Source organism: Rutilus rutilus (genome assembly GCF_951802725.1).
Source record: "Rutilus rutilus genome assembly, chromosome: 21".
In the NCBI taxonomy this organism is placed as follows: Eukaryota; Metazoa; Chordata; class Actinopteri; order Cypriniformes; family Leuciscidae; genus Rutilus; species Rutilus rutilus.
Window position 1 is genome coordinate 12,059,687 of NC_140226.1, and position 22,392 is coordinate 12,082,078.

The 22,392-nt window shown below is 36.5% G+C and overlaps 2 protein-coding genes across 3 annotated transcripts in view; both read right to left on the reverse strand.

Moving 5' to 3' along the window:
- The window catches only part of LOC311280709 (proteasome subunit alpha type-3), a 66,411-nt gene extending 59,626 nt beyond the window's left edge, over window positions 1–6,785 (reverse strand). Inside the window, exons 1-6 of one of the 2 annotated variants that reach the window (XM_084393094.1) lie at window positions 6,600–6,749; window positions 6,012–6,094; window positions 5,666–5,789; window positions 3,127–3,228; window positions 2,867–2,940; window positions 1,282–1,354 (exon numbers count right to left, since the gene is read on the reverse strand). In XM_084393094.1, coding sequence (XP_084249220.1) covers window positions 1,282–1,354; window positions 2,867–2,940; window positions 3,127–3,228; window positions 5,666–5,789; window positions 6,012–6,094; window positions 6,600–6,620 — 477 coding nt within the window. In that variant the 5' untranslated portion in view covers window positions 6,621–6,749. Of the gene's footprint in view, window positions 1–1,281; window positions 1,355–2,866; window positions 2,941–3,126; window positions 3,229–5,665; window positions 5,790–6,011; window positions 6,095–6,599 lie in introns of both variants that reach the window. The other variant, XM_084393095.1, reaches the window with a different exon arrangement.
- A 1,488-nt stretch (window positions 6,786–8,273) lies between these two features.
- On the reverse strand, window positions 8,274–21,609 carry adpgk2 (ADP-dependent glucokinase 2). The gene is made up of 6 exons (XM_084393078.1): window positions 21,222–21,609; window positions 19,486–19,645; window positions 16,863–17,053; window positions 13,517–13,613; window positions 13,263–13,399; window positions 8,274–11,459 (listed from the first exon to the last, which is right to left on the reverse strand). The coding sequence occupies exons 1-6, from the start codon at window positions 21,568–21,570 to the stop codon at window positions 10,789–10,791; spliced, it is 1,605 nt and encodes a 534-aa protein (XP_084249204.1). The 5' UTR covers window positions 21,571–21,609; the 3' UTR covers window positions 8,274–10,788.
- Window positions 21,610–22,392: the final 783 nt, after the last annotated feature.

Here is a 22,392-nt window from a genome sequence, read left to right on the forward strand (position 1 = left end):
AGCAACTATGCTCGAACCAGAGCTGTTCAGATCAATCAAATTGTCAGGGCGGGCTTTATACGATGATGGACAGATGATCAACAGTAACGTAATCATCCACGTCACCAAAGAGCGCTTGGGTTGCGATAAGATTTGTTTGCTGTATTGTCGAGTTCTAAGCCTAAACGGAGAACTTGTTCGTATATGCATTCACCCTTACTATTTCTCTCAAAAATGATGATCGTGTTGGTAAGTACTCCGTGTATCCTTAAATTCTATTTATAACACCGGCAAAGATCGTTTACACTCATCTTCTTCTACTTCTTCCAGCATGCGTGCATTTGAGTCACTTACTCAATTGCTCTGATTGGTTGTAGGTCTATCCAATTGAGTGCAGAGGCATTTTCTTTCCTGGTTCGGTTGAAACACGCCCCATAATCACAGCCCAGTGGAGCAGTATCAGACTCATATTCTGACTAGAATCTGAGTATGACGACGTCAGGCTAGGTGTGTGTAATTTACGTTGTAGAACAAAACGTCAATGTATAGTCAAGTTATGTTTACCACAAGCTTTATTTTACACAGAAATAAAAAAAAAAACCATAGCAAAATCTCGAAGGAACCAGCGGCGAATTAGACTTCCAGGGTTCTTCTGACGTCATACCTGCACCACTCTATTGAAAGTCTGTTCACCCACTTTAAAACATTCACAAAGAGATTGTACAAGAAATGAATCCCTTTGAATCAAGCGGTTTAATCCAAGTCTCCTGAAGAGACGTGATCTCTTTATATGATGATCAGATTGAATTCAGTCTTTTATTCACATATAAACATTGATTGGTGGAATATAAACCAAAGCTCAACCGAACCTGCTTGATGCGCGAGAACAAACCTCATTGGTTCTTGCGGAAGATCAAACGTGTGGCGTGACATGCAAAAATGAACCTCATCACCACATATGTTAATAAAAAACTAAATTCAATCTGTTCACTATATAAAGCGATCGTGTCTCTTCAGAAGACTTGGATTAAACCGCTCAATTCATATATTTTACTATCTCTTTATGAACATTTTGAAGCATCAAAGGTTTGGGTGAACAGACTTTCAATGGAGGGACAGAAATCTCTCAGATTTCCTTAAAATATCTTCATTTGTGTTTCGAAGATGAATGAAAGTCTTATTGGTTTGGAACGACATAAGGGTGAGTAAATGATGATAGAATTTTCTTTTTTGGGCAAACTATCCCTTTAAGTATTAAAGTACTGATTAAAAGCGATAATTTATTTATAATAGATCTCTTACGTATGAAATCCCAGAAGGGTCAACCATGTAGAGCTGTGGACCATCATCTTCATCATGAGATCCCAGAATGAAACTGACAGGTTAAAGAAAAATAAACAAGTTAAACACACTAATAAAAAAAAAATATATATATATATATATATATATATATATGTGATGCGATCTGGGAAAACCCGTCGGATGTCGCGCTGGGCCGTTTTCAGTAAATTCCAAAATAGTTTGAATGTCAGTTTTTTTGTCAATTTTTTTTCCATTAAATTATTATTCTATAACATCTTTTCTCTTATCTCTGAAAATATCTTGGCAAAATTCCCTTGTTTAGTGCAGAAAAACAGCGATTTATAGTGTCAAGCTGAAAATACTCTCTTTCTCTAATGCATTCGCGACCATTAACGGCCGGCAGAGGTGAAAAAAACAAAACAATCGCCGTATATCCCATACACCTGTCCGTCTCGTAACACTACAAAGATAGTTTACCTTTAAAATAAACCACATACATGTACAGTGAATGTGTATAGTGCGCATTTCGCGCCAATCCTGTTTAAACTATAACGTCACGCAGTTTCATAACAATCGCGAGATGGACGCGTCTCAACGGTGACAGTTATTTAAACCTGTTTTTCTCAAAATTCCGTTCCAGAAAATCATAGAGATCGGCCGACTTCAGATAAACATAACTTCTGCTACCAACAAGCTATGATAAAAATAAAAACAGACTTGGAAAGGGCTTGATACCAGCATCCATATGATATCAAAACCTGTAATAGGTAAAATTTCACCATGTGGTGGGTTTTCCCAGATCGCATCACATATATATATATATATATACAGTGCTATGCATAAGTTTAGACACCCATGCTAAAGTTGACTAAAAAGAGGAATAAAAAATCATCTTTTGGAAATTGAACTTAATGTCTTAATTTAAAAAATTAGGAAAAATCCAACCTTTAAGGACACCAATTTTCTTTGTGAATGAATAATGTATCGTAAATAAATAAATGTTCTTCCTTAAAATACAGGGTGCATAAGTTTGGACACCCCTATGTTAAACCATACCTAGAGATTGGCATGAAGTACTTTCCATAAGATCATCTCTCAATGCAAATCAAACTAGCTTTTAGGCTAACTGAAATAAAACCATGCCAATCTCTAGGTATGGTGAAGGCTATGTGATGATGTGGGGCTATTTTAATTCCAAAGGCCAAGGGAACTTTATCAGGATGCATGGTATCCTAAAAAAAAATATTAAAAAAATACTTAAAAATAAAAATCTGCCTGCCTCTATGGGAATTTAACATAGGGGTGTCCAAACTTATGCACCCTGTATTTTAAGGAAGAACATTTATTTATTTACGATACATTATTCATTCACAAAGAAAATTGGTGTCCTTAAAGGTTGGATTTTTCCTAATTTTTTTAATTAAGGCATTAAGTTCAGTTTCCAAAAGATGATTTTTTATTCCTCTTTTTAGTCAACTTTAGTATGGGTGTCTAAACTTATGCATAGCACTGTATATATATATATATATATTAAAAAAACGCTCTTCCAATATCTTATATAATAAATTTTTTACAGAAGACCTACCTGCATCCAAAAGGCCTCACAGCGCTGTATAATGTGTAAGCATGGACATACATGGCCACTCTTTCTGCAAGATGCTGTTTGGATAATATGAGGAGAGTACATCAACGACCAGATTCTCATTTCGGACTGTTTTTATTCAAAGAATTTCCATTCTTTGTTTCACACACATTTGAATAGAGTGAGAAAATTATTTACTGTGAATAAATGCAGGTACAGTGCTAATTTTTGGGTGATCTATTGCTTTAGTCTCTCTCTCTTACCTTCAGTGGGATGTCATGGCCATAATTGGAGCGGAAGTTTGAGGCCTCTTCTCTAGCCACTTCAGAGAGAGATCGTGCATCTGCTAGAAGACCAGCCACAGCCTAGAAGACACACAGACAGGGATTCATATATATGTAGAGATTTATTCTATCATTCAAATGTTGGGAGACGGAATTTTTTTTTTTTAAACAAATTAATACTTTTATTCAGCAAGGATGCATTAAAAGTGACAGTAAAGAAATGTATAAATGTATAAAAATATTTCCATTTCAGATACATGCTGTTTTCTCATTTTCTACTAAAATAATCTAGAAAATAATTATAAGAATGTTTTATAACAATAAACAGAAGAATAAATGAAGAAATCATCATATTAGAATGATTTCTGAAAGATCATGTGACACTCAAGACTGGAGGAATGATGCTGAAAATTCAGCTTTTAACAGGAATACATTACAATTTACAATATAATAGGGATGCACGATGATATCGGCACAACATCGGTATCGGCGGATAAAAGCTTTAAATGACCATCATCGGCAGATATGAATATTTCTGCCGATGAGCCTTGCCGATAGGGTGGCGTGTTTCCTATGTGCATGTGACGACCGTGAAACGTAGCATGAGTGCCAGCAACTTAAACTTCCAACATGTGGAGGCATTTCGAGCATGGGCGTCAGTTTGGTTTGAGATGTGCTGGGGACAGAGACGCATTCGCAAGTGCATTTTCAGAAGTGCTGGGTACAATGACGCAGTCATTTTTTTTCTCTTTCGTGCAGGTCATGTTTTGAAAGACGATGTCCTGTAGCTTACTAATGTAAACTCTCCAAGCTTGCTCTCCACAGAGCATAAAATATTCATTTTATTTTATTTTTCGTGTTCGCATTTATGAGGAAAAACAGTGACAGTTCTCGGTTACGGACGTGAGCGCTCTGAAAGCTGCACTAAAAGAGACTGCTTTAAAACTTCCACAGAGACCTCAAACAGAAAGCACAAAGCCTTTCTAAGTGAATTTCGTTTTGTATTAATTGTATCTTAAAGGTATAGCGGAGGATTTTTTACTTCCGGGTGGATCACCTATACCATTGGTCCTCCTAATTGTCAATCATTCTGGTGAATCAATCAAACTTATTCAAAAAGTGGAGAGGGCGGGTCTTATCTAAAATTCGGAAAGATCCTCCGCTATACCTTTAATTTTAATCAATGTTTCATCAACCAATTGCCTGGATTTAATAAATAATAAGTAAAGCAGATAATAGATATCACGACACGGAGGCGTTGGCGCTTGAACTGGAGTTCGTCTCATAAATGAAACGAAACTCAGCATAGCCTACTTGCCTCACAGACCTGAGAAATATATCTATTATCTACAGAACGCTTGAAATCATATTTTTAAACAGAACAATTCAAAACGAAAGAAAACTATGTAATCCGAAATGTGCATTTCTCTCTGGCGCGTTCACTACTGCGAAGATCGCGAGTCAGCATCGTCAACTTCATCTTTGCAGCCGACACAGAAAACACTTGTTTATTAATAAACAATTAAAATGTATCCTTGCTATATTTGACATATTCATAATCATTACTTTTGCGGCTCTTTGTGACAGCTTTTAGTTGCTTTATTGGCAGCGCCACCCTTACATGTTACATGAACGGGTCGCCACTGCATCAGCACCGAAAACAGGGGAGCATTTGGTAGACCTGTTCAAGTAGGAGAAGATGTACATTTTTTATTTGAAAATTTATTTATATTTATTTTACTCCTAAGCACTGAAGTTTGAAGTCTGAACTTAAAAATAAAATGTGGCACTGGCATATCATTTATTCTCCAAGTGAAATAATTTGCCTATTTTTCAGGGGTGAATGCCTGTCTACATTTGTAAAATTATACATTTATGGTAGAATCAAATGTTGTTTTGTTTGTCTTGTGTATTGCCTTATCTACAACACATGAGTGTAATACGGTAATAAGGTAGTACAGGAGAGAGACTTGGATTTCTCTTCAGTAAAATTAAAGTGTAAATATATTAGGGGGAAAATGTGTATATACATCGGTATTGGCATTGGACAAAATTAGTTTGAAAATATCGGCATATCGAATATCGGCCAAAATGCAATATTGTGCATCCCTACAATATAATATAGCAGAAACCAGTTACTTTAAACTGTAATAATATTTCATAATATTACTGTTTTACAGATTTTTTTTTTTCTAATCAAATAAATTCAGCCTTGCTGAGCATCAGTTACTTAGTAAAAAAATTAAATAAAATCTTATTTAAACTTTGATCACCAGTGTTAGGATACACAATTTCCAAATAATCACATGGATGTAATTGCTTTTAAAGTACAATAAAGAAACCTAAGGAACCTTAGCATTTTTGGAGACACAATCTAATAATTCACTGCCATCAGCATAATCCAAGTATGTAAAATATTTGAGTTTACATACTTGGATTAAGTTACTGAAGAAGATACTGTAAACTACTGAAAAATTATGAGAATCGGTTTAATAAACAACATGCTCAATGTTCTCACCATTCCAACGTGCCGATCAATATTGAAGATGCGTTTATTAGAGCCCTGCTCATACAACTTGGACAGCACCAACTTCTCTACGCCAAACACGACTCCATCTTTGCAGCGGATCCCAATTGCTGTGCTGATGAACGATAAAAAAGAAAGAAAAAAAAGTGCACAAAATTATTAAATTAATTTCCTTAATAAGAACTCTGTTTGATTAGACATAAAAAGCAAAACACAAATATTATATGTGTTTATCATCACATGAAAATAAATGGGGTAAAGCCTTTCAGAGCAGCATATTAAAATGTGTCATGCTTATTTTATTTTATGTGTATTGTAATAATGGTTAATTAATTACCTGCTGTTTTCTACAGCCTTTATGGCATATTCCACCTGAAATACCCTGCCGTCAGGTGAGAAGGTGGAGGCGGATAAATCATACTGGATGGGGGAGAAGAGAACCGCTGTCAAAATCATCGCTTGAGTTCATTTCATATAAATTAACAATTCAAATAGTTTTTAATCCCTGCAATAATAAAGACAAAACTGAGCATCGATGAGGCTAAATAAATGTAGCAAAGCAGCTTTCGCAGTGCACATGAAATTTACTTTCACTTTGCCTCCTCAGTGACTTTTCATTTGAACTGCTATCACTCATTGTTATCGAGCAGTGACTCAGCAGGGGCAAAACAGAGCACAAAACGCACAACTAAACCATGTAAATAAAAAATAGCTTAAGCTACTTATGTATGAAAACACTTTATTAACTTTAATTGGGTTGGAACTGAATAAAACGCACTAATACAGATCCTGCACACTAGCAGTAGCTTATTAGCTTTAGCTTTAGAATGACACAGACATACACGCATTCCGTATTTAATCGCTCTTTCTGGATCAGTTCTCATTCAAACACTGTGATAAATTTTGTAGTAGTGAATCCACTCACCCCGGTCCCAATGGAGCTCATTTTGACTGACTGTGATCAACTATAAACGTTAAGTAAGTGTTCAGCATTAGCAGCCGCAGATTCACTCTACAGCGCTTCGGCTCTCCCTCTGCCACCTGCAATCAACGAGCTCTGTGATTGGACACAATATCGACCAATCAGATGCTCTCGAAGGGCTAGAGCCGCAGTCTTTCACAATAAAAGTGGAATACTAAAAAAGAAGTGTCATTTTCTGAGATGTGAAGAACATTGTCTTTAGAGCTCATGAAATATCTTTACATTTTCAGATTTTTTTAGTTATATAATTGCAAAATAAACATACGAGAAGAAACATATAAGATAGAAAACTACATACGAGTATAGGCTACACAAAATAAGCTGTCTTATACATACATTAAGCTATTTAACATACATAATGTCTATGTATCTTTTTTTATATGTTTTATTATATACACATAATCTTAATCATTTGTAACATTAAACTTGTACATATTTGTATCTTGTAGTGGGCTTCAAATTAATCGGTTTGTGTCCACGTCTGATACCACTAATGAAATTCGTCTATTTAGTATTTTCTCATTACAAATGATGAACATTTATATAAATCTTAGAATTTGGCATGTCTCTATTTGCTTTAATGACATCAGCACTCAATTTATTTTACACAAAAACATTTTTTACTTTATTTTTTATAATATATATTTTAGATATTTATAGTATATTTATACTTTTTTTTAAGACTTCAAAGGATTTGTACTTCTAGTTCGAAATATACTTATAAATATGGCCTAAAATGAACTCTCACCAAGTGCCAAATACAAGTAAAAATAAATGTTGGTGAGGATATGAAACATGTCAATCGCAGTTGGCCGGTAATATTTTTATGCATTCTGTTCTTACAATGCAATGTTGTGACAACATGAACGTGGACAAAGCCAATGATGCTCGGGACAGTTGACCGGACAGTGCTGCATCGTCACGAAAGTTTGAGCCTTGCCAATCTAAATATTAAAACTAACGAAATATCCACATCTCAGACAGCGAATACTGAATCGAACTCGTCTTCTTGCGCTTGAAAATGCCTGTATTGGTGAGTATCCTCGTAAATATAGTCAGTTAGGTTTTAAGTGAACGTAAACAGTTGAGAAAGATAATGCATGTGTATCAGTATGTGTGCATTAGCTCTTAAAGCTACACTGTGTAATTTGTTAAGTTGATTCTTAGCAAAAAAACACTTTGTTCTTTCAAAAATATATGTGCTCATTAATGTGTAATTACTTGTACCAACTAATCAAGTATTCTCGTAAGCGTACAATCTGCCATTTAGAATACATACGAGCGAGGCAGCCATGTTGCACCTCTATCTTGAAAATACATTAGCCAAAGAGGGACATACCTGGAAATTCAAGCTTCGCCTTTCGCGTTTTACACTCAGTGAAACTTTTGCAAAAACAGTTTCATGGCTGGAATAAAATATTTATTGCTGCTAGCTGGTAATCTTTCTTCAGTCACCGGCCATTGGCAGGTGTGGTAAAAAAGTTTGTTAGTTTTAGGCCCTTTTTATAAACATTCATGAATTACGTACAAGCAAACTAAAGGTGTTACTTTGTCCTCAACCATCCCAAAATATCCTAATTAAAATGTCCACAAAATAATTGGAAATACACAACAGAGTACCATAAATGGAATGTAATATTTTATTACATAGAAATCCAAAGAAGTCGTTCAAAAATGAGTCTTTTCCCTTCAGAACAGCTGTTGCTGACAGACCGCATTTGGCCAAGACAAAAGAAGGACAAAGAAAAAGGCATTTCACAACAACTCATTTCCAGCTTATGCAGGACAACACACAAAACTCCTACTACCACCATTCCCAAACAAACAATTCCAATGCTACAACTTTTTCAGACATGCGTCATCCATTATTATCGACACATGAACACAAGAATCACATTCACAACAAAATATCCATTGCTATTTTTCACACAAAAGATTCTTCAAATCTACTGGACCATCGGTTGGTCAGTATGTTACAGGCTCAGACCAGAATCACACCAGCTGTCACAGATAAATTGATTCTAACTCAAGTGTTGTGGATCATAGACATCCAGGCTACTGTAATCCCTGAGACATATTTGATATATCAGCTGGAGAGCGTCTCGATGCACACATCCTGATAGGGTGGGGCATCTTTAACTTCCATCTCCTGTCTGATATCGGGTTACACTAGCGTAGACAAGCACTCTAGGTATATAATCATAATGGACATCAGGTAAGCTGGATATATTTTCATAGGCACAGGAGGTAGGTAATAATTTGCACTCAGGGTGACTGATGGAAGATGTGACTGAAAGGAAGCCAGAGCCCAAACTTGCTTCGATATTTCTGAATCTGTTAAAAGAGACACCGACAGTTATGATCACGGCAGATGTGACGAAGTTCTTCAAATCCCTCTCCCGAAAATACAAACAAGCAGGAAGTTTATGCACATGTATGCAAAATAAGTGGTTTTGGCTACTTCATCCATTGCAAGAATAGTTCATTTGATAAAACACAACTCAAGCATAACTAAAGTAATCAGGTGAAAAATAAAATAAAATAAAATAAAATAAAACTTCTCTTCATGTGTTCATGTATTGTTTTTGACCTTTTCTGGCAATTGTTCTGCTCTCAACTATGTTTTACTATGACCTCTCTGAAGACGGCAGTTACTTATGTATGTATAATATATTTACATTTATATATATATATATATATATTCCTGTTCTTCTTTAAAATAAAATAAACTAAAAATTTAATAAAAAAGGGGCATTTAGAACTAACACACCTTTTCTTTAAGACTTGCTTCATGATGTTATTTTCATGGCAATGGTATGGATGGTTTACTTGTAATTCCAATTATTCTCAATTGTAATTACTGTAATACATTTCTTTCTTTGATTTTGGGGTGAAGTATGACATGTTCTTGTCAGGTTTCATGAAATACATGCACCCATGTATTGCTTCGATATTTCTAACATGACCAGGCTAAAATTACCATCCTCATAAACTTTCCCTTCCCTAGAGTTAGAAATCAAGCCATGTTCCTTTAATTAAAAAGAACATGTGCTTTAATTCAGACAAATTAGCTAAAGACATTGTGTTGTAAATAAGAGCGGAAGACTGACTTGTTTCAATGTTTGGGATGTGTAACTGCTCAATATCTTGTTAAAGTGGAATATGATGATGCTATGGAATGCAAAAAAAAATTAAATACAATCACGTGCTTTAAATAGGTCGAGCATTAAATAAGGAAAAAAATAACGCATGACAAATCAGGATAAAGCAATGTTAGGTATTATGGGTGGAGCCCATTACACTTCAGTCATGCTAAATTCTTCTGTGTTTCCACTTGACATTATTGTGCATTTGCATTGATTGATTTCAATCATAATATAAAAAGCTCTGGGCGCTCAAAGATTCTTCTGCATATTATTTCAAGATTACTGGCCCCTGTTGGGTTAATGTGCGTGAAGTGAATGATTACGAAGCCATTTTAAGACACAAAAAGGTTCTGGATGAGAGAAAAGATACTTTAAACGAGAAAGAAAACTATTTGTAAGCTGAAAACAAATGAACTATAGGTGGGAAAACTACGCGACTCTTACAATTAAATGTCCAGATTATATTTCACACAAAAATCTAAGTGAGAAATTAGATTTTGCTTTAAGAAAACAAACCATCAAGACATTATTTTCATGACAATTAAGCACATTTTCATTTTTGCAGTACATCCATTACACCGTATTTCTTGTGATTTTCATTATATTCTCATTACTACAGTGTTTTTCTAAATATACTACAATAAAAAAAATACTGTGGAACAATTTAAATTTAAATCAGCACAAATGAAAGGCAACACAGCAGTTAAAACGTGCTTAACTGTCAAGAAAATAATATTGGAAAATATTCATATTGTAAAAAAGCAAAACCTCTCATTTCTATTTTTGATTTAAGGGTGAAATAAGACGTGGACATGTTGTTGACAGGTTTTGTGAGATTCACCCAACTTTATATAAGCTGGACCCAATGTTTGTATTGCACACGTTGTGTCTCAATGTTTTTCCCCCCAAAAATAAAAATGATGCAATTAAAAAAAACAAAAATCACAAAATAAAACCCAAGCATGTGGGATGAAGACGTGTCGTATTCAGATCTGCAGTACGAGCCCAGCGGCAGAGATGTTGTCTCCTCCTCCAGCGGTCTGGTAGACTTCTGTACACACCAGCACAGGAGCCACGCAAATCTCATAGCCGTCCTCATCCCAGCAGGAAACCGGTCGAGATTCCTGAAGCGGAATTCTCTGACTTCCTTCCCTCCTGCTAATGGAGAACGATTCATCCATAATCAGCCGTGCTTTACTGAGATCGATGTCCGGCGAGCCGCAGACGTGCCGGTTGGCAGTCAGAGAGGCTTTGGCCGTGGCCGACATGGTGTTCTTCCACTGGGAGCCGCGTTTGACGATGATGGCCTGGAAAGCTAGAGTGTGGACGTGAAGGCGGGTGAGCGGCCGACCCGTCCCGGCCTCGCGGTGGCGCTGGTTTACCAGGCGGTAGAGTTCTCTCATCTGGTCCAGCACCGTAGCTACGCGGGGGTTGGGGTCGGAGAGCACGGTCAAGTTGCTGCCGCGGAAAAGGCTCAAGAGATTGGGCAGCTCTTGCTCGTTCATGCCCAAAGAGTCGGCGTGAGGAAGAACGAACTCTAGAAGGTCAGACATCAGACTTTCGTCCACAAAGCTGGCCATCTCAAAATGTACGGCGGTCTGCGGGGACGCGGAGGACAACATCTGCGCCAGCCTTCCCAGCAGAGCCTCACGCTCTCCTGTAGGAAAGAGACGGTTATTACAGAATCTCTTAAAGTCCCCCTGTGGTTTATATGTCTATGTGGTGTTTTTAATATGATTTAAGACAAACCATGTGCAAATTCATGTCAACACCATTGCTGAGTATTTTCTTCTCAAAACTGCAGTGAACCAAAGACAGTCTGAAAAACACGATTTGAAATCGCTGGTGTTTCTGACGTCACAAACTACCTTGTAACCAATCACGTCAACGTGTGATCGTCAACGAGTGGATCTCTGATCTGGTGTGAGTGAGTGGAGGCGGGGCTAACTTGCATATTCATAGAACCGTGTATACTAAATGAGTCAAGGCATGTAAATTGCTTAATGGAACATTAAAACTGAATTACACTGAAAACAATTTGGTGTACGACAATTTTCACTGTTAAATCTTGAAGTAGAAAGATTGAAATAGAATTTCAATATTTTCATAATTCAATAATCTTTGCTTTATTTACAGCTTCAAAACACTGAAAAAGTTACCATGAATGAAATTTCACTTTGAAATCGTTTGTTAACTTCACAATTAATTACCAAGAAACGGCAAGTAACATATTGAAAACACTGAAATAGTGTTTTCTTGTAAAATGTTCTCCAATAATTCCAATAACTCCTTTGTTTTATTTACCGTTTCATAATTTTTTTCTTTCAGTGCAGTGTGGTTACACACTTAACTTTTAATGTTCCATTAAGCTTTTTTTGCCTTTGGGTCTAAATATTACTTACTTAAAACACCAATAACCCACTTAGAAAACTGAATTGTCCAACCCCCCCCCCAAAAAATAAAAAAATCTGTCTGTTTATGATGCGAGCAGTGAAGATGTGCAGTGAATATTATTTATAGTAATTTCCCTCTAGGGCAGAAAGAAAAGATATGCAAAGCAAACAAAATCACTGAGCGCTACGAGTTATTACAGTCCGTCTACTTTCCCAGGGCAGCTGGGATAACATGCTAATCTTACCATGTGACAGTACAGGGTTAGTTTAGCTCCAAACCACCACTGATCCTCATACAGGCTGACGGTTTACAGACCATTATATGTGCACTTTTTAATTAATCAGTTCACTAATACACATAACATAATGCTTAACTGGTTAGTAGTTGAAATAAAATATACATTAATGTTCAAAAGTCAGGGGTCAGTAAGAAATATATATTTTCTTCAGCAAGGATGCATTAATCAAAAGTGACTGTAAATCTATTTATAATGATACAAAAAAAAAAGTATTTCAAATAAATGCTGTTATTATAATTTTTTTCACTTTCTATTCATCAATGAATTATAACAGTTTCCACAAAAATATTAGGCAGCACAACTGTTTTCAACAATGATAATAATAAGAAATGTTTATTGAGCAGCAAATCAACATATTAGAATGATTTCTGAAGGATCATGTGACACTGAAGACTGGAGTAATGATGCTGAAAATTAAGCTTTGCCATCACAGGAATAAGTTACAATTTAAAATATATAAAAAAATAAAACTGCTATTTTAAGGTGCAATAGTATTTGTAATAAAATGTTACTGTATTTTATAAATGCATTCATGGAGAACACAATAGACTTCTTTCAAAAAGATTTAAAAAAAAATCTTACTGACCCAAACATTTGAATGCTAGTATATATAAAACACTGAAAACACGTGAATAAAAAGTTTACTTTTATTATTTGAAAGAAGATTAAATACTGATTTAAGTATTATGCAATAATGTTTGTTAATGTTATTAATGAAAGTTAATATGAAGTGTTAAATATTGCCCTCAGACGGCTTCATTCACTTACCCTTTTTGAAAGGGAAGTTGTCCATCATCTGCAACCCTCCTACTACGAGCAAATCCGGATTGAAGCCATTCAGCTTCTCCTGAAATTGCTCCATGGAGTCCAAATATGGATTATGGTCATCACTATGGACAATATACCTACAGCAATACAAGAAAAGCGCTTACATGCAAAGCAAAAATGTCTAGATTAAAAGTAGTATAGATAAAGTAAAAAAAAAAACAATCTGAAAGTAAATTAGCCTAATATAAACCCACCTGTTGGCCCTTCGGGAAGTATACGGCCCCCATGTGGCACCTGTAGGGTACTCCAGGATCAGGTGGATATCTGGCTCATCCACAGTGTTTCCAGCCACTGAGGAGAGACCAAATAATTCAGTGCAATGCAAAACGTGGAAGAAAGAGCTGGATAAAAGTGAAGGATAAATAATGTTATTGTCTCCCAAAAGGAAGAAACAATTCTGAACTGCCTGAAACGAGTCTTACTTCCTGTACGAACCTACGTAGGTTTGTAACAAACTTGAATAATGCCAACCTATGGTCTTCATTGGCTGCCTGCAAATGACATCTACTTTGACCCTCAAACACTGTAGTTGTAGCTGAGGCCTGGAAGAGTTTGGTTCACATTTTCGACATGTTGAGAAGACGCTGTTTTCTGCGATGTGAAAGCAAATCCACCTTGCATGGACTTCCAAAAGATGAGGACTCAGGCATAAATTGATACGGTAAAACTGACGCCATCGTTACGGTTCGTATCAATGTGTATCAAGTGTCGAGGAAGTGCTCTAGATGTGAAATTCAGATATGGTAATGAGCTTTTTTTTTACGACATGCACTAAGCGACAGAGACTGGGCCATCTGACCAATGAGAGCGGAGTATGCTCTCGGAAAAAAGGAGTTTAGAGAGACCGGATTCTTTATCGAAAAGTTTCAGACACTGTGAGAAAGGAGTTGATGCTGCAATCAATGTATATTATGAGAAAATTAAAGTGTTTTTTGACCTTGGATGCATGTAAACCAGGGGTGTCCTGAAGAGTTCAACTCTTTTGGGATTTTTGAGTTCCGTTATTTGCTTTTAAATGATCCAGCACTAACAAGTGCATTACATAGTGACAGTGTGTGTGAGCGTGTGAAACAGTTTGTTTTGCACGCAGCAGAAAGTTTGGAGAAAGGGTATATACCTGCTGAATTAATCTATTAAAAATAAGTAAATATCACCTAAATGTCAAAAAAGCTTCCAAGAAGGAGGTTGAGGCAATTTGGAGTTAAACTCTACAGGACAGTGGCCCTCCAGGACCGAGTTTGGACACCCCTGATGTATTGTAGGAAACCTCCAAAACAGAATTAGGAGCCTTTAAAATAGCATAATAGTCAGGGGGGCACATAACTGGTGCACATCTGTGGTAAAAATAAATGATGCACTGCAGAAAACGTGGAGGGAAACGCTTTTGAGTACCAACATTTTTGGGGACAGGAACACGCTTACTTACTGGTGTAGGATTTTTCTCCATCTCTGGTAAGATAGCAATCATTATGATAAGTGTGTTCATTAATTATTAGGGATGCAACGGATCGCAGTTGATGCGTGACGGCACGCATGTATTTTGTGGAATAACTGCTAAGGTTAACCATCATAGAGTGAAAGTTTATCATTTGTACGTGTTTTGTCTTGCCGATTTACAATACAATAAAAACGTGGAAGAAGAGGCGAAAATCGGGATTCACGCGCTGTTATTCCTCTTTCGCGTTTACTTGCGCTTGAACGGACCAAGCGGCAACCTCCCTGTCTCTCTCTTGAAACCAATACGGAAGTGAATTCAACGGCAATTCATCGACTGGCCACTTGAGGCTGGATGCAGAAGTGAGTCAAATCTGTATCTCCCCCATGTTAAAATGCCCAACTTTACAGCAGAAAAAAACATGTTTACAGCCTGGTGCAAAAAGTGGCTTTGGTCTATATAGTTTATTTTTCCCTTCATGACAACTGTGAGGGGGGTGAATTTTTTTATAATTCATCCGTTTAAATTATATTAAAGGGATACTCCACTTTTTTCGGAAATAAGCTCATTTTACAACTCCCCCAGAGTTAAACAGATGAGTTTTACCGTTTTAGAATCCATTCAGCCGAACTCCGGGTCTGACGGTACCACTTTTAGCATAGCTTAGCACAGATCATTGATTCTGATGAGTCCAGTAGCATTTCTTTCAAAATGACCAAAGAGTTTCAATATTTTTCCTATTTAAAACTTGACTCTTCTGTAGTTAAACCGTGTACTAAGATCGACGGAAAATGAAAAGTTGCGATTTTCTAAGCCTATATGGCTAGGAACTACTCTCATTCCAACGTAATAATCAAGGAACTGTGCGGCTGTACCATGAGTGCAGCAGGCGTAATGATATGACGCAGCGCCTGAAAATAGTCCCCAGCTCGGTAACTTCTTCCAACGTGACCGGGACTAAGTTTGTCTAACCTATTAGACCTATTTTCAGGCGCTGCGTCATATCATTACGCCTGCTGCACTCATGGTACAGCCGCACAGTTCCTTGATTATTACGCTGGAATGAGAGTAGTTCCTAGTCATATAGGCTTAGAAAATCGCAACTTTTCATTTTCCGTCGATCTTAGTACACGGTTTAACTACAGAAGAGTCAAGTTTTAAATAGGAAAAATATTGAAACTCTTTGGTCATTTTGAAAGAAATGCTACTGGACTCATCAGAATCAATGATCTATGCTAAGCTATGCTAAAAGTGGTACCGTCAGACCCGGAGTTCGGCTGAATGGATTCTAAAACGGTAAAACTCAACTGTTTAACTCTGGGGGAGATGTAAAATGAGCATATTTCCGAAAAAAGTGGAGTATCCCTTTAAGCCTTAAAATTATATTAAGCCTTAAAAAGTGACGGGTGGATTCCCGCTGCTGTGGTCATTAGTCATCATTAGCCGTTTGTCTGCTGTCTGTTAGCCGTCACGTTACCTCAGTTCATTGTCTGACTGTAAAAATAAATAAATTCGGGATTGACGCGCTGCCAAGATGGCGACGGTCGGCCACGCCCACTTTAGGCTTCAAAAACGGTCTTCAGAAACCTACGGGTGACGTCACGGACACTACGTCCATATTTTTTGACAGTCTATGGAACGGACACATACATACAAAATTATGTCAAAATTCCCATCTCGGAAAGTATTCTCTCGGTTATGTCATAAGTGATGTTTAAGTATATTCGTGATAAGCTGATGTATATCAGTATATTTGGTCCATGCATTCGGTTAAAGTGACAGCAGCCTGATATTCCTGCTGTTGTCTGTGTCATTAATGTTAATAAAATATTAAAAAAAAAACATCATCATCATCTACCATGTTCGAGAGAAAAGAAGATAGTGAGGAGAGAAGTCAGGAGGAAGCTTGTAGGATAAGTGTGCCGCGTAAAGTGTGAGTACCAAGCAGCATCTCCAGGTGCTCCCTTGAGAACCAGACCAAAAAAGTTATGTGCACCCCTGATAATAGGAGCACTAAAGTGTTGTTGTTATACATTTACATATTCACAATATTGAATAGAAAAAGCTTTTCTAGCACAAAGCTGAAAATAAGCTCATTACAGCACCTGTGATGCGCTGTGAGAGGATATCAGTGAAATCGATGCTGAAACTGCCACCTAAAAGCACATCACATCCTTCCAGCGCCATCCTGCTGGCCATGACAGGTGCATTTCCTCCTATTGACCACCTGTTTCCTGGTAGCTCTCGAGAAGCCTCTACCAGTTCACTGAAGAGCGTGTCGTTCATCACATACCTCCTATGGGAAAGAGTGAAAGAAAACTGTCAGCAGAATAACAAACACAGTGCTTTGTAATTACACTCCTGTTATTCAGCCTCAAGTCAAGCAACTGAGGGGTTTTTGTTCTTTCCATATAATCCATTTGGATGTCTGAAAGTCAGCTGACAGTCATTTCAGATGCTGAGAAAATAATTCAGTTTTGATGAAAGATATAGGGGGTGAGCGATAATACCGGCTGTATTATGGTCTCTATCGCGGTTTCACTTATGTGAGGTCGCGGTGTTGAGGCATCATCACAAAAACCCGTCCGCTTCATGCATTTTTAAGCCTTGCTTCAAGTTTCAAGTTCGAATTTCAATGCCATCTAACTTTTTGCCATTGTGAAAACCTTATTTCCATTTTATATACCAATCAAAAGTTTGGAAACATTAAACATTAAACAGTCTCTTATGGTCACCAAGGCTGCATTTATTTAATCAAAAATACAGTAAAAACAGTACAATTGTGAAATATTATTACATATTAAAAGAAATGTTTTTTTTTTATTTGAATATACTGTATGTATTTTAAAATGTTATTTATTCCTGTGAATTTTCAGCATCATTACTCCAGTCTTTTTTCAGATTTTCAGTTAGATTTTACAGTAAGAAATCAGATTTGATGCTCAAGAAACATTTCCTATTATTATCATCAATGTTGAAAACAGTGGTGCTGCCTAATATTTTTGTGGAAACGGTGATACTTCTTTCATGATTCTTTGATTAATAAAAAGTTCAATAAACAGCCTTTATTTGCATTTATTACATTTATTTATTACATTTATTAAATCAAAATCTTTCATAACATTATAAATGTCTTCTCTTATTTATTAATTTTTTCTGCATATAATTATAAACTAACAATTCGTTAATGGTTGGACTTAAGTTGAATCATTGTTAAAATTATTATACGCATAAATGCAGTGCTCCGACCCATCCCCAACTTTATAGGCTATTAAGGTGATGATACACAGGGCAACTTTTTGAGCAATGTTGCTGGGCAATGTTGCCATCAACGGGCAACCAGATGAGACACCACGACCAATCTAAATTATCCAGATAATCCAAACTGCCCATTTTCAATGGGAAAGTTCCCAAGCAACAATCGCTCGGCAAGATTGCCCAGCAACATTGCTCAAAAAGTTGCCCTGTGTATCATCACCTTTAGGCTAGTTTTTTGGTTGTTGTTGTTGTTTGCGCACACCTGGCAACCCTGACGCCAGAGGCTTAAAGCTACAACAACAACCAAAAATCAAATGTGTGTGTGTTAATATTCTATGTGTTAGTTTGTTGGCTGTATGAGACTAGCAGTAAGCTAGATCAACATTAGAATAACATACTAGTCATAGTCTAACATTTCATCATGTTGAGCTATATAACATTGATTAGTTTTATGTACATTTGCACGTCTCTGTCAAGTCGAAGTTTGTCACGGACGCGAAGCTCTCGGCATCTCGAAAACGCCACGCTGATATTGATCCTCGTTTTAGTTCTCCATTTGTCCCAAAGTCTGCTTGCCATGGTCCATAATGTTTGAGAGAGACAACAGTGTGAGCGTGCTGCTAGACGTAACGCAGTTGTCCACGTCTGTCGCCATGGTTACTATGGCAGTACGAGGGGAAACCAGGGATAACGCGGATATTACGCCATTGACAGGCGACAATGACCAGGGACGAGCCATTATTTAAAATTGGAATTTCTCTGAAATTAAAAATCTTTGGGAACTTTTGGGAAATTGTAAGCACACAACTGCAGGAAATATATCACACTGTGCAAGTGTTTTTTGGATTGTACTTTTAAAAGCCTCTCTAACTGAAAAGAATGAAAAGAAAACCTCCACTATGATTGATGGTTATTATAAGCTAGAGGAGAAATTCACACATCCATCCAAACTTGTCAACCAGAAGCACTGGAGTCTCCAAACGCCACTGTGCCGCAGGCTTTAGCAACACTGTGCAGCGTCTCAACATAACTGCAATATTATCTTGAGAGGCCTGTCGTTACGCTCTCAAAGTGTGAATTCTCTTGCTGTATGCAGCTTAACCATTTCGCCAGCACAACAAAACTAAAAGGGTCTGATGCATTTCAGCTTTAAAAATGTATCTAATTATTCATATTTAACTTATTGTTTTAGTTTTGTGACACTTTGTGGTTTTGTAATGTTAGTTGTTCATAGTTAATGTGATGAACTACATCTAAGGCTAACTGTGTGGGGAATTGACTAAATTCATCATGGGACCGGTTAGTTTTAATTCCAACTGTTAAATATTAACTGACACAAAACGGAAGGTAACGGTTGTACTGACCCCAGGCTTCAAATAAAATAAAATCACAACAGACGTGTTATGTTTTATTGTGTAATCTCTACAGTCCCGAGGGCTTTGTGAACATGCTTGAACGGCTCTCACTTACTCCGAAGCGGCTCCGGGGGAGAAAAAGTAAGCGAAACTCTGTACCAGCTGCTCCGCATTCTCTATGTAGTCGTGGTGGAGGGGCTGGTCTGTCGCCTTCAAACCCATTTTGTTTAGCAGAGTCACTCCATCGACAATGATATCCACACAGCCGCCAAAACCTGATAAGAGACAGTGAAATTACATGTTAGGTAATATAATATTACAATTATTCAATCTTTGAACCTGGCCATCCAACTAAACACACCTAAATCATAGGTCATCATAGAATATCTGAAAAAGAATGGGTTGGATGCATTATATGGCATAGTCTGCCAAAGCAAAACGTCACTTCAGACTGAAGCTGTTGTTTGTCAGAACGCGGCTGACTGATAGAGGCATCGATCACGGATTCAAAACACAGATAATGACTGTGCAATCCCAGATAGGCTTTGATAGCAGGTTAACTTTGACAATAGAACTGACTGAACATCATCAATCAACAAAGATTCAATCAAGAGTCTAGAGAAGAACTTTCACATGCATTGACCGTCATTTAAACAACAAATAGGCTACAATAAATGCATTGCACTGGGTTATCTCAGGTTAATGATTGAAGAATTTTGGTAAACATAGGGCTAAAACCAGTTGTCAAAGTTTTTTTTTTTTCTCGCAAGCACTGCATGTGTTATTATAGAGACTGTTTTAACCAACAATTTCAAAAAAAGCAAAGACAAGATGCAAAAAACCCATGCAAAACATCAGCGCAGGGCTGATCCTGAGATAGCATTCATCAGAAGCAAAACAAGCCACATTATCAGATGAAGAAAGATATTATTAGAAATCATTCTAATTTGCTTTATCATCAATGTTGGAAACAGTTGTGCTGCTTTTTTTTTTTTACCAGTGATACTTTTTTCAGGATTATTTAATGAATAAAAAGTTAAAATAGAAATATTTTGTAACAATATACACTACCATTCAAAAGTTTGGGGTCAGTAATTAACACTTTTATTTATGTAAAAATTTTATTTATTTTTTAAGTGATAGTAAAGATTTATATTGTTAGAAAAGTTTTCTATTTTGAATAAATGCTGTTCTTTTTATTCTTTTAATCATCAAAGAATCCTGAAAAAGCATGAAAAAGTAAGAATCACAGGTGATAAAAAAAATATTAAGCAGCACAACTGTTTCCAATATTGATAATAAATCATCATTTTAGAATGATTTCTAAAGGATCATGTTAAAATAGAAAATCTTTATTTTAAACTGTAATAATATTTCACAATATTACAGTTTTTTTTTCTGTATTTTTGATGCTGGCTCGCTTGATGAGCATAAGAGACTTCTTTCAAAAACATTAAAAATAGTAATGTTTCAAACTTTTGACCAGTACTGTTAATACATATTACATTAAATGAGTAGTTATTGATTTAAAAATACAACTTTATTACATTAAATAGCTACTCTCATTTTGAGAATTGCATATGCATTTCTTGGTTACTTGAAAAGATGCCAATCTTACATGCAAAAGTAATATTATAGTATTATTATGACATGACATTTGTTAAAAGTTTAAATGCTATTTTTATTAAAGTTTATTCTTAAATATTTAGTGCGATTATTTAAAAAAATAAATACATATAAGCAACGTTCTTATATAAATGACATAAATGACAACTTGCAGAATCTATCCCACGCGTGCATATGATCATTATAATTTGTTGCATGCTGTTAAGTGCACTTAAAAGTCAGTACCTATAGCCACTCTCGGTCTGGACACGCCGTTCATGCCCACTTTCCGCTCTGCGCGCAGCAATGAAGACAGAAGCACGTCCAGCCTCTCATCCAGAACCGAACCGTCTGGAGATCGGAACCAATACGCCACCAACACCACTGCGAGTGACAAAAACGAGCCATATTTGACACCAGAGCGCAGCTCAATGGCCATTGCAAATGTATGAACACACTCCTGTCTCCTCTCTTTCTTCCTGAGCTTATGTGATGATGAATCAGGGGGCGGATGTTTTTCTGCGATAGAAATAAAAGAGGATAGAATGGCACTTCGCTTGAGTAATGAGCAAATGATAAACGATCTAAATGACATTTGTCATATTTCAAATATTCACTCTATGTTTTCAGATCAATACTCACTTACCTTCTCAGTGTTTTTGTCATGTATGTATTAAATAAATGATTATTCAGACCGCCATTGAAGTATCGCGTAGACCGGATGTCACGTGGTACCAGTTACTTTTCTCTACGCTGGTAGGATGGACCAATGATAATAGTTGATGATTATCTGATAAGGATTTTTATAATATTTTTTTTAGAAATTGTATTTACGCGGATTTGCATGTGCATGTTAGGTCGAAATGCGTATATTTAAAATAGTTAAATGATTGTAATGTATATTTGTGTACAATTTCTCCAATGAGGTTAAAAACGTCCTGAGAATTGAATAGGGTTTAATAGGGATTTGGAAAGTTTGAGCCGCCTTGCGCCCCCTGGAAGAAGGACATTCGTGTATTTGCCGCCATGATTTACTTTCCCACTGGCTCTAGTGAAGAACTAAATGTAGTGAGTCATTGCCGATCGTTTTGTTTCAAAATAAAAGTTTAACTTCTAATACTGACCACTATATTAAATACATATCAAGTATTTAAAGACTTAATGTATGACGACGGTTTATTTTATTTTACTGTGGTAGCATATTTTACAAACAGGCATGCAATGTGATATTTGTCCTCAAAGGGGTTGTGCTTGACTCAGCAAACAGCCTGGCACGAATGTCTCTGGTTTCAGTGTAACTACATCTCATTCATGTGGCAGAGCTATACATAAACAGAGTTAAATATTCACAGACTAACTTGAGTGTTATATTTCTGCATGAATATGCCTGTAGGATAAGTTGTCCCTGAAATTCTAG

Coding starts and splice junctions, on each gene's coding strand:
- adpgk2 (XM_084393078.1), bottom strand. CDS start 21,570: ATGTCATTTAGATCGTTTATCATTTGCTCATTACTCAAGCGAAGTGCC. Junction 17,054..19,485: donor TCCCCCGGAGCCGCTTCGGA/GTAAGTGAGAGC, acceptor TCTTTCCCATAG/GAGGTATGTGATGAACGACA. Junction 13,614..16,862: donor CCTCTCACAGCGCATCACAG/GTGCTGTAATGA, acceptor GTCTCTCCTCAG/TGGCTGGAAACACTGTGGAT.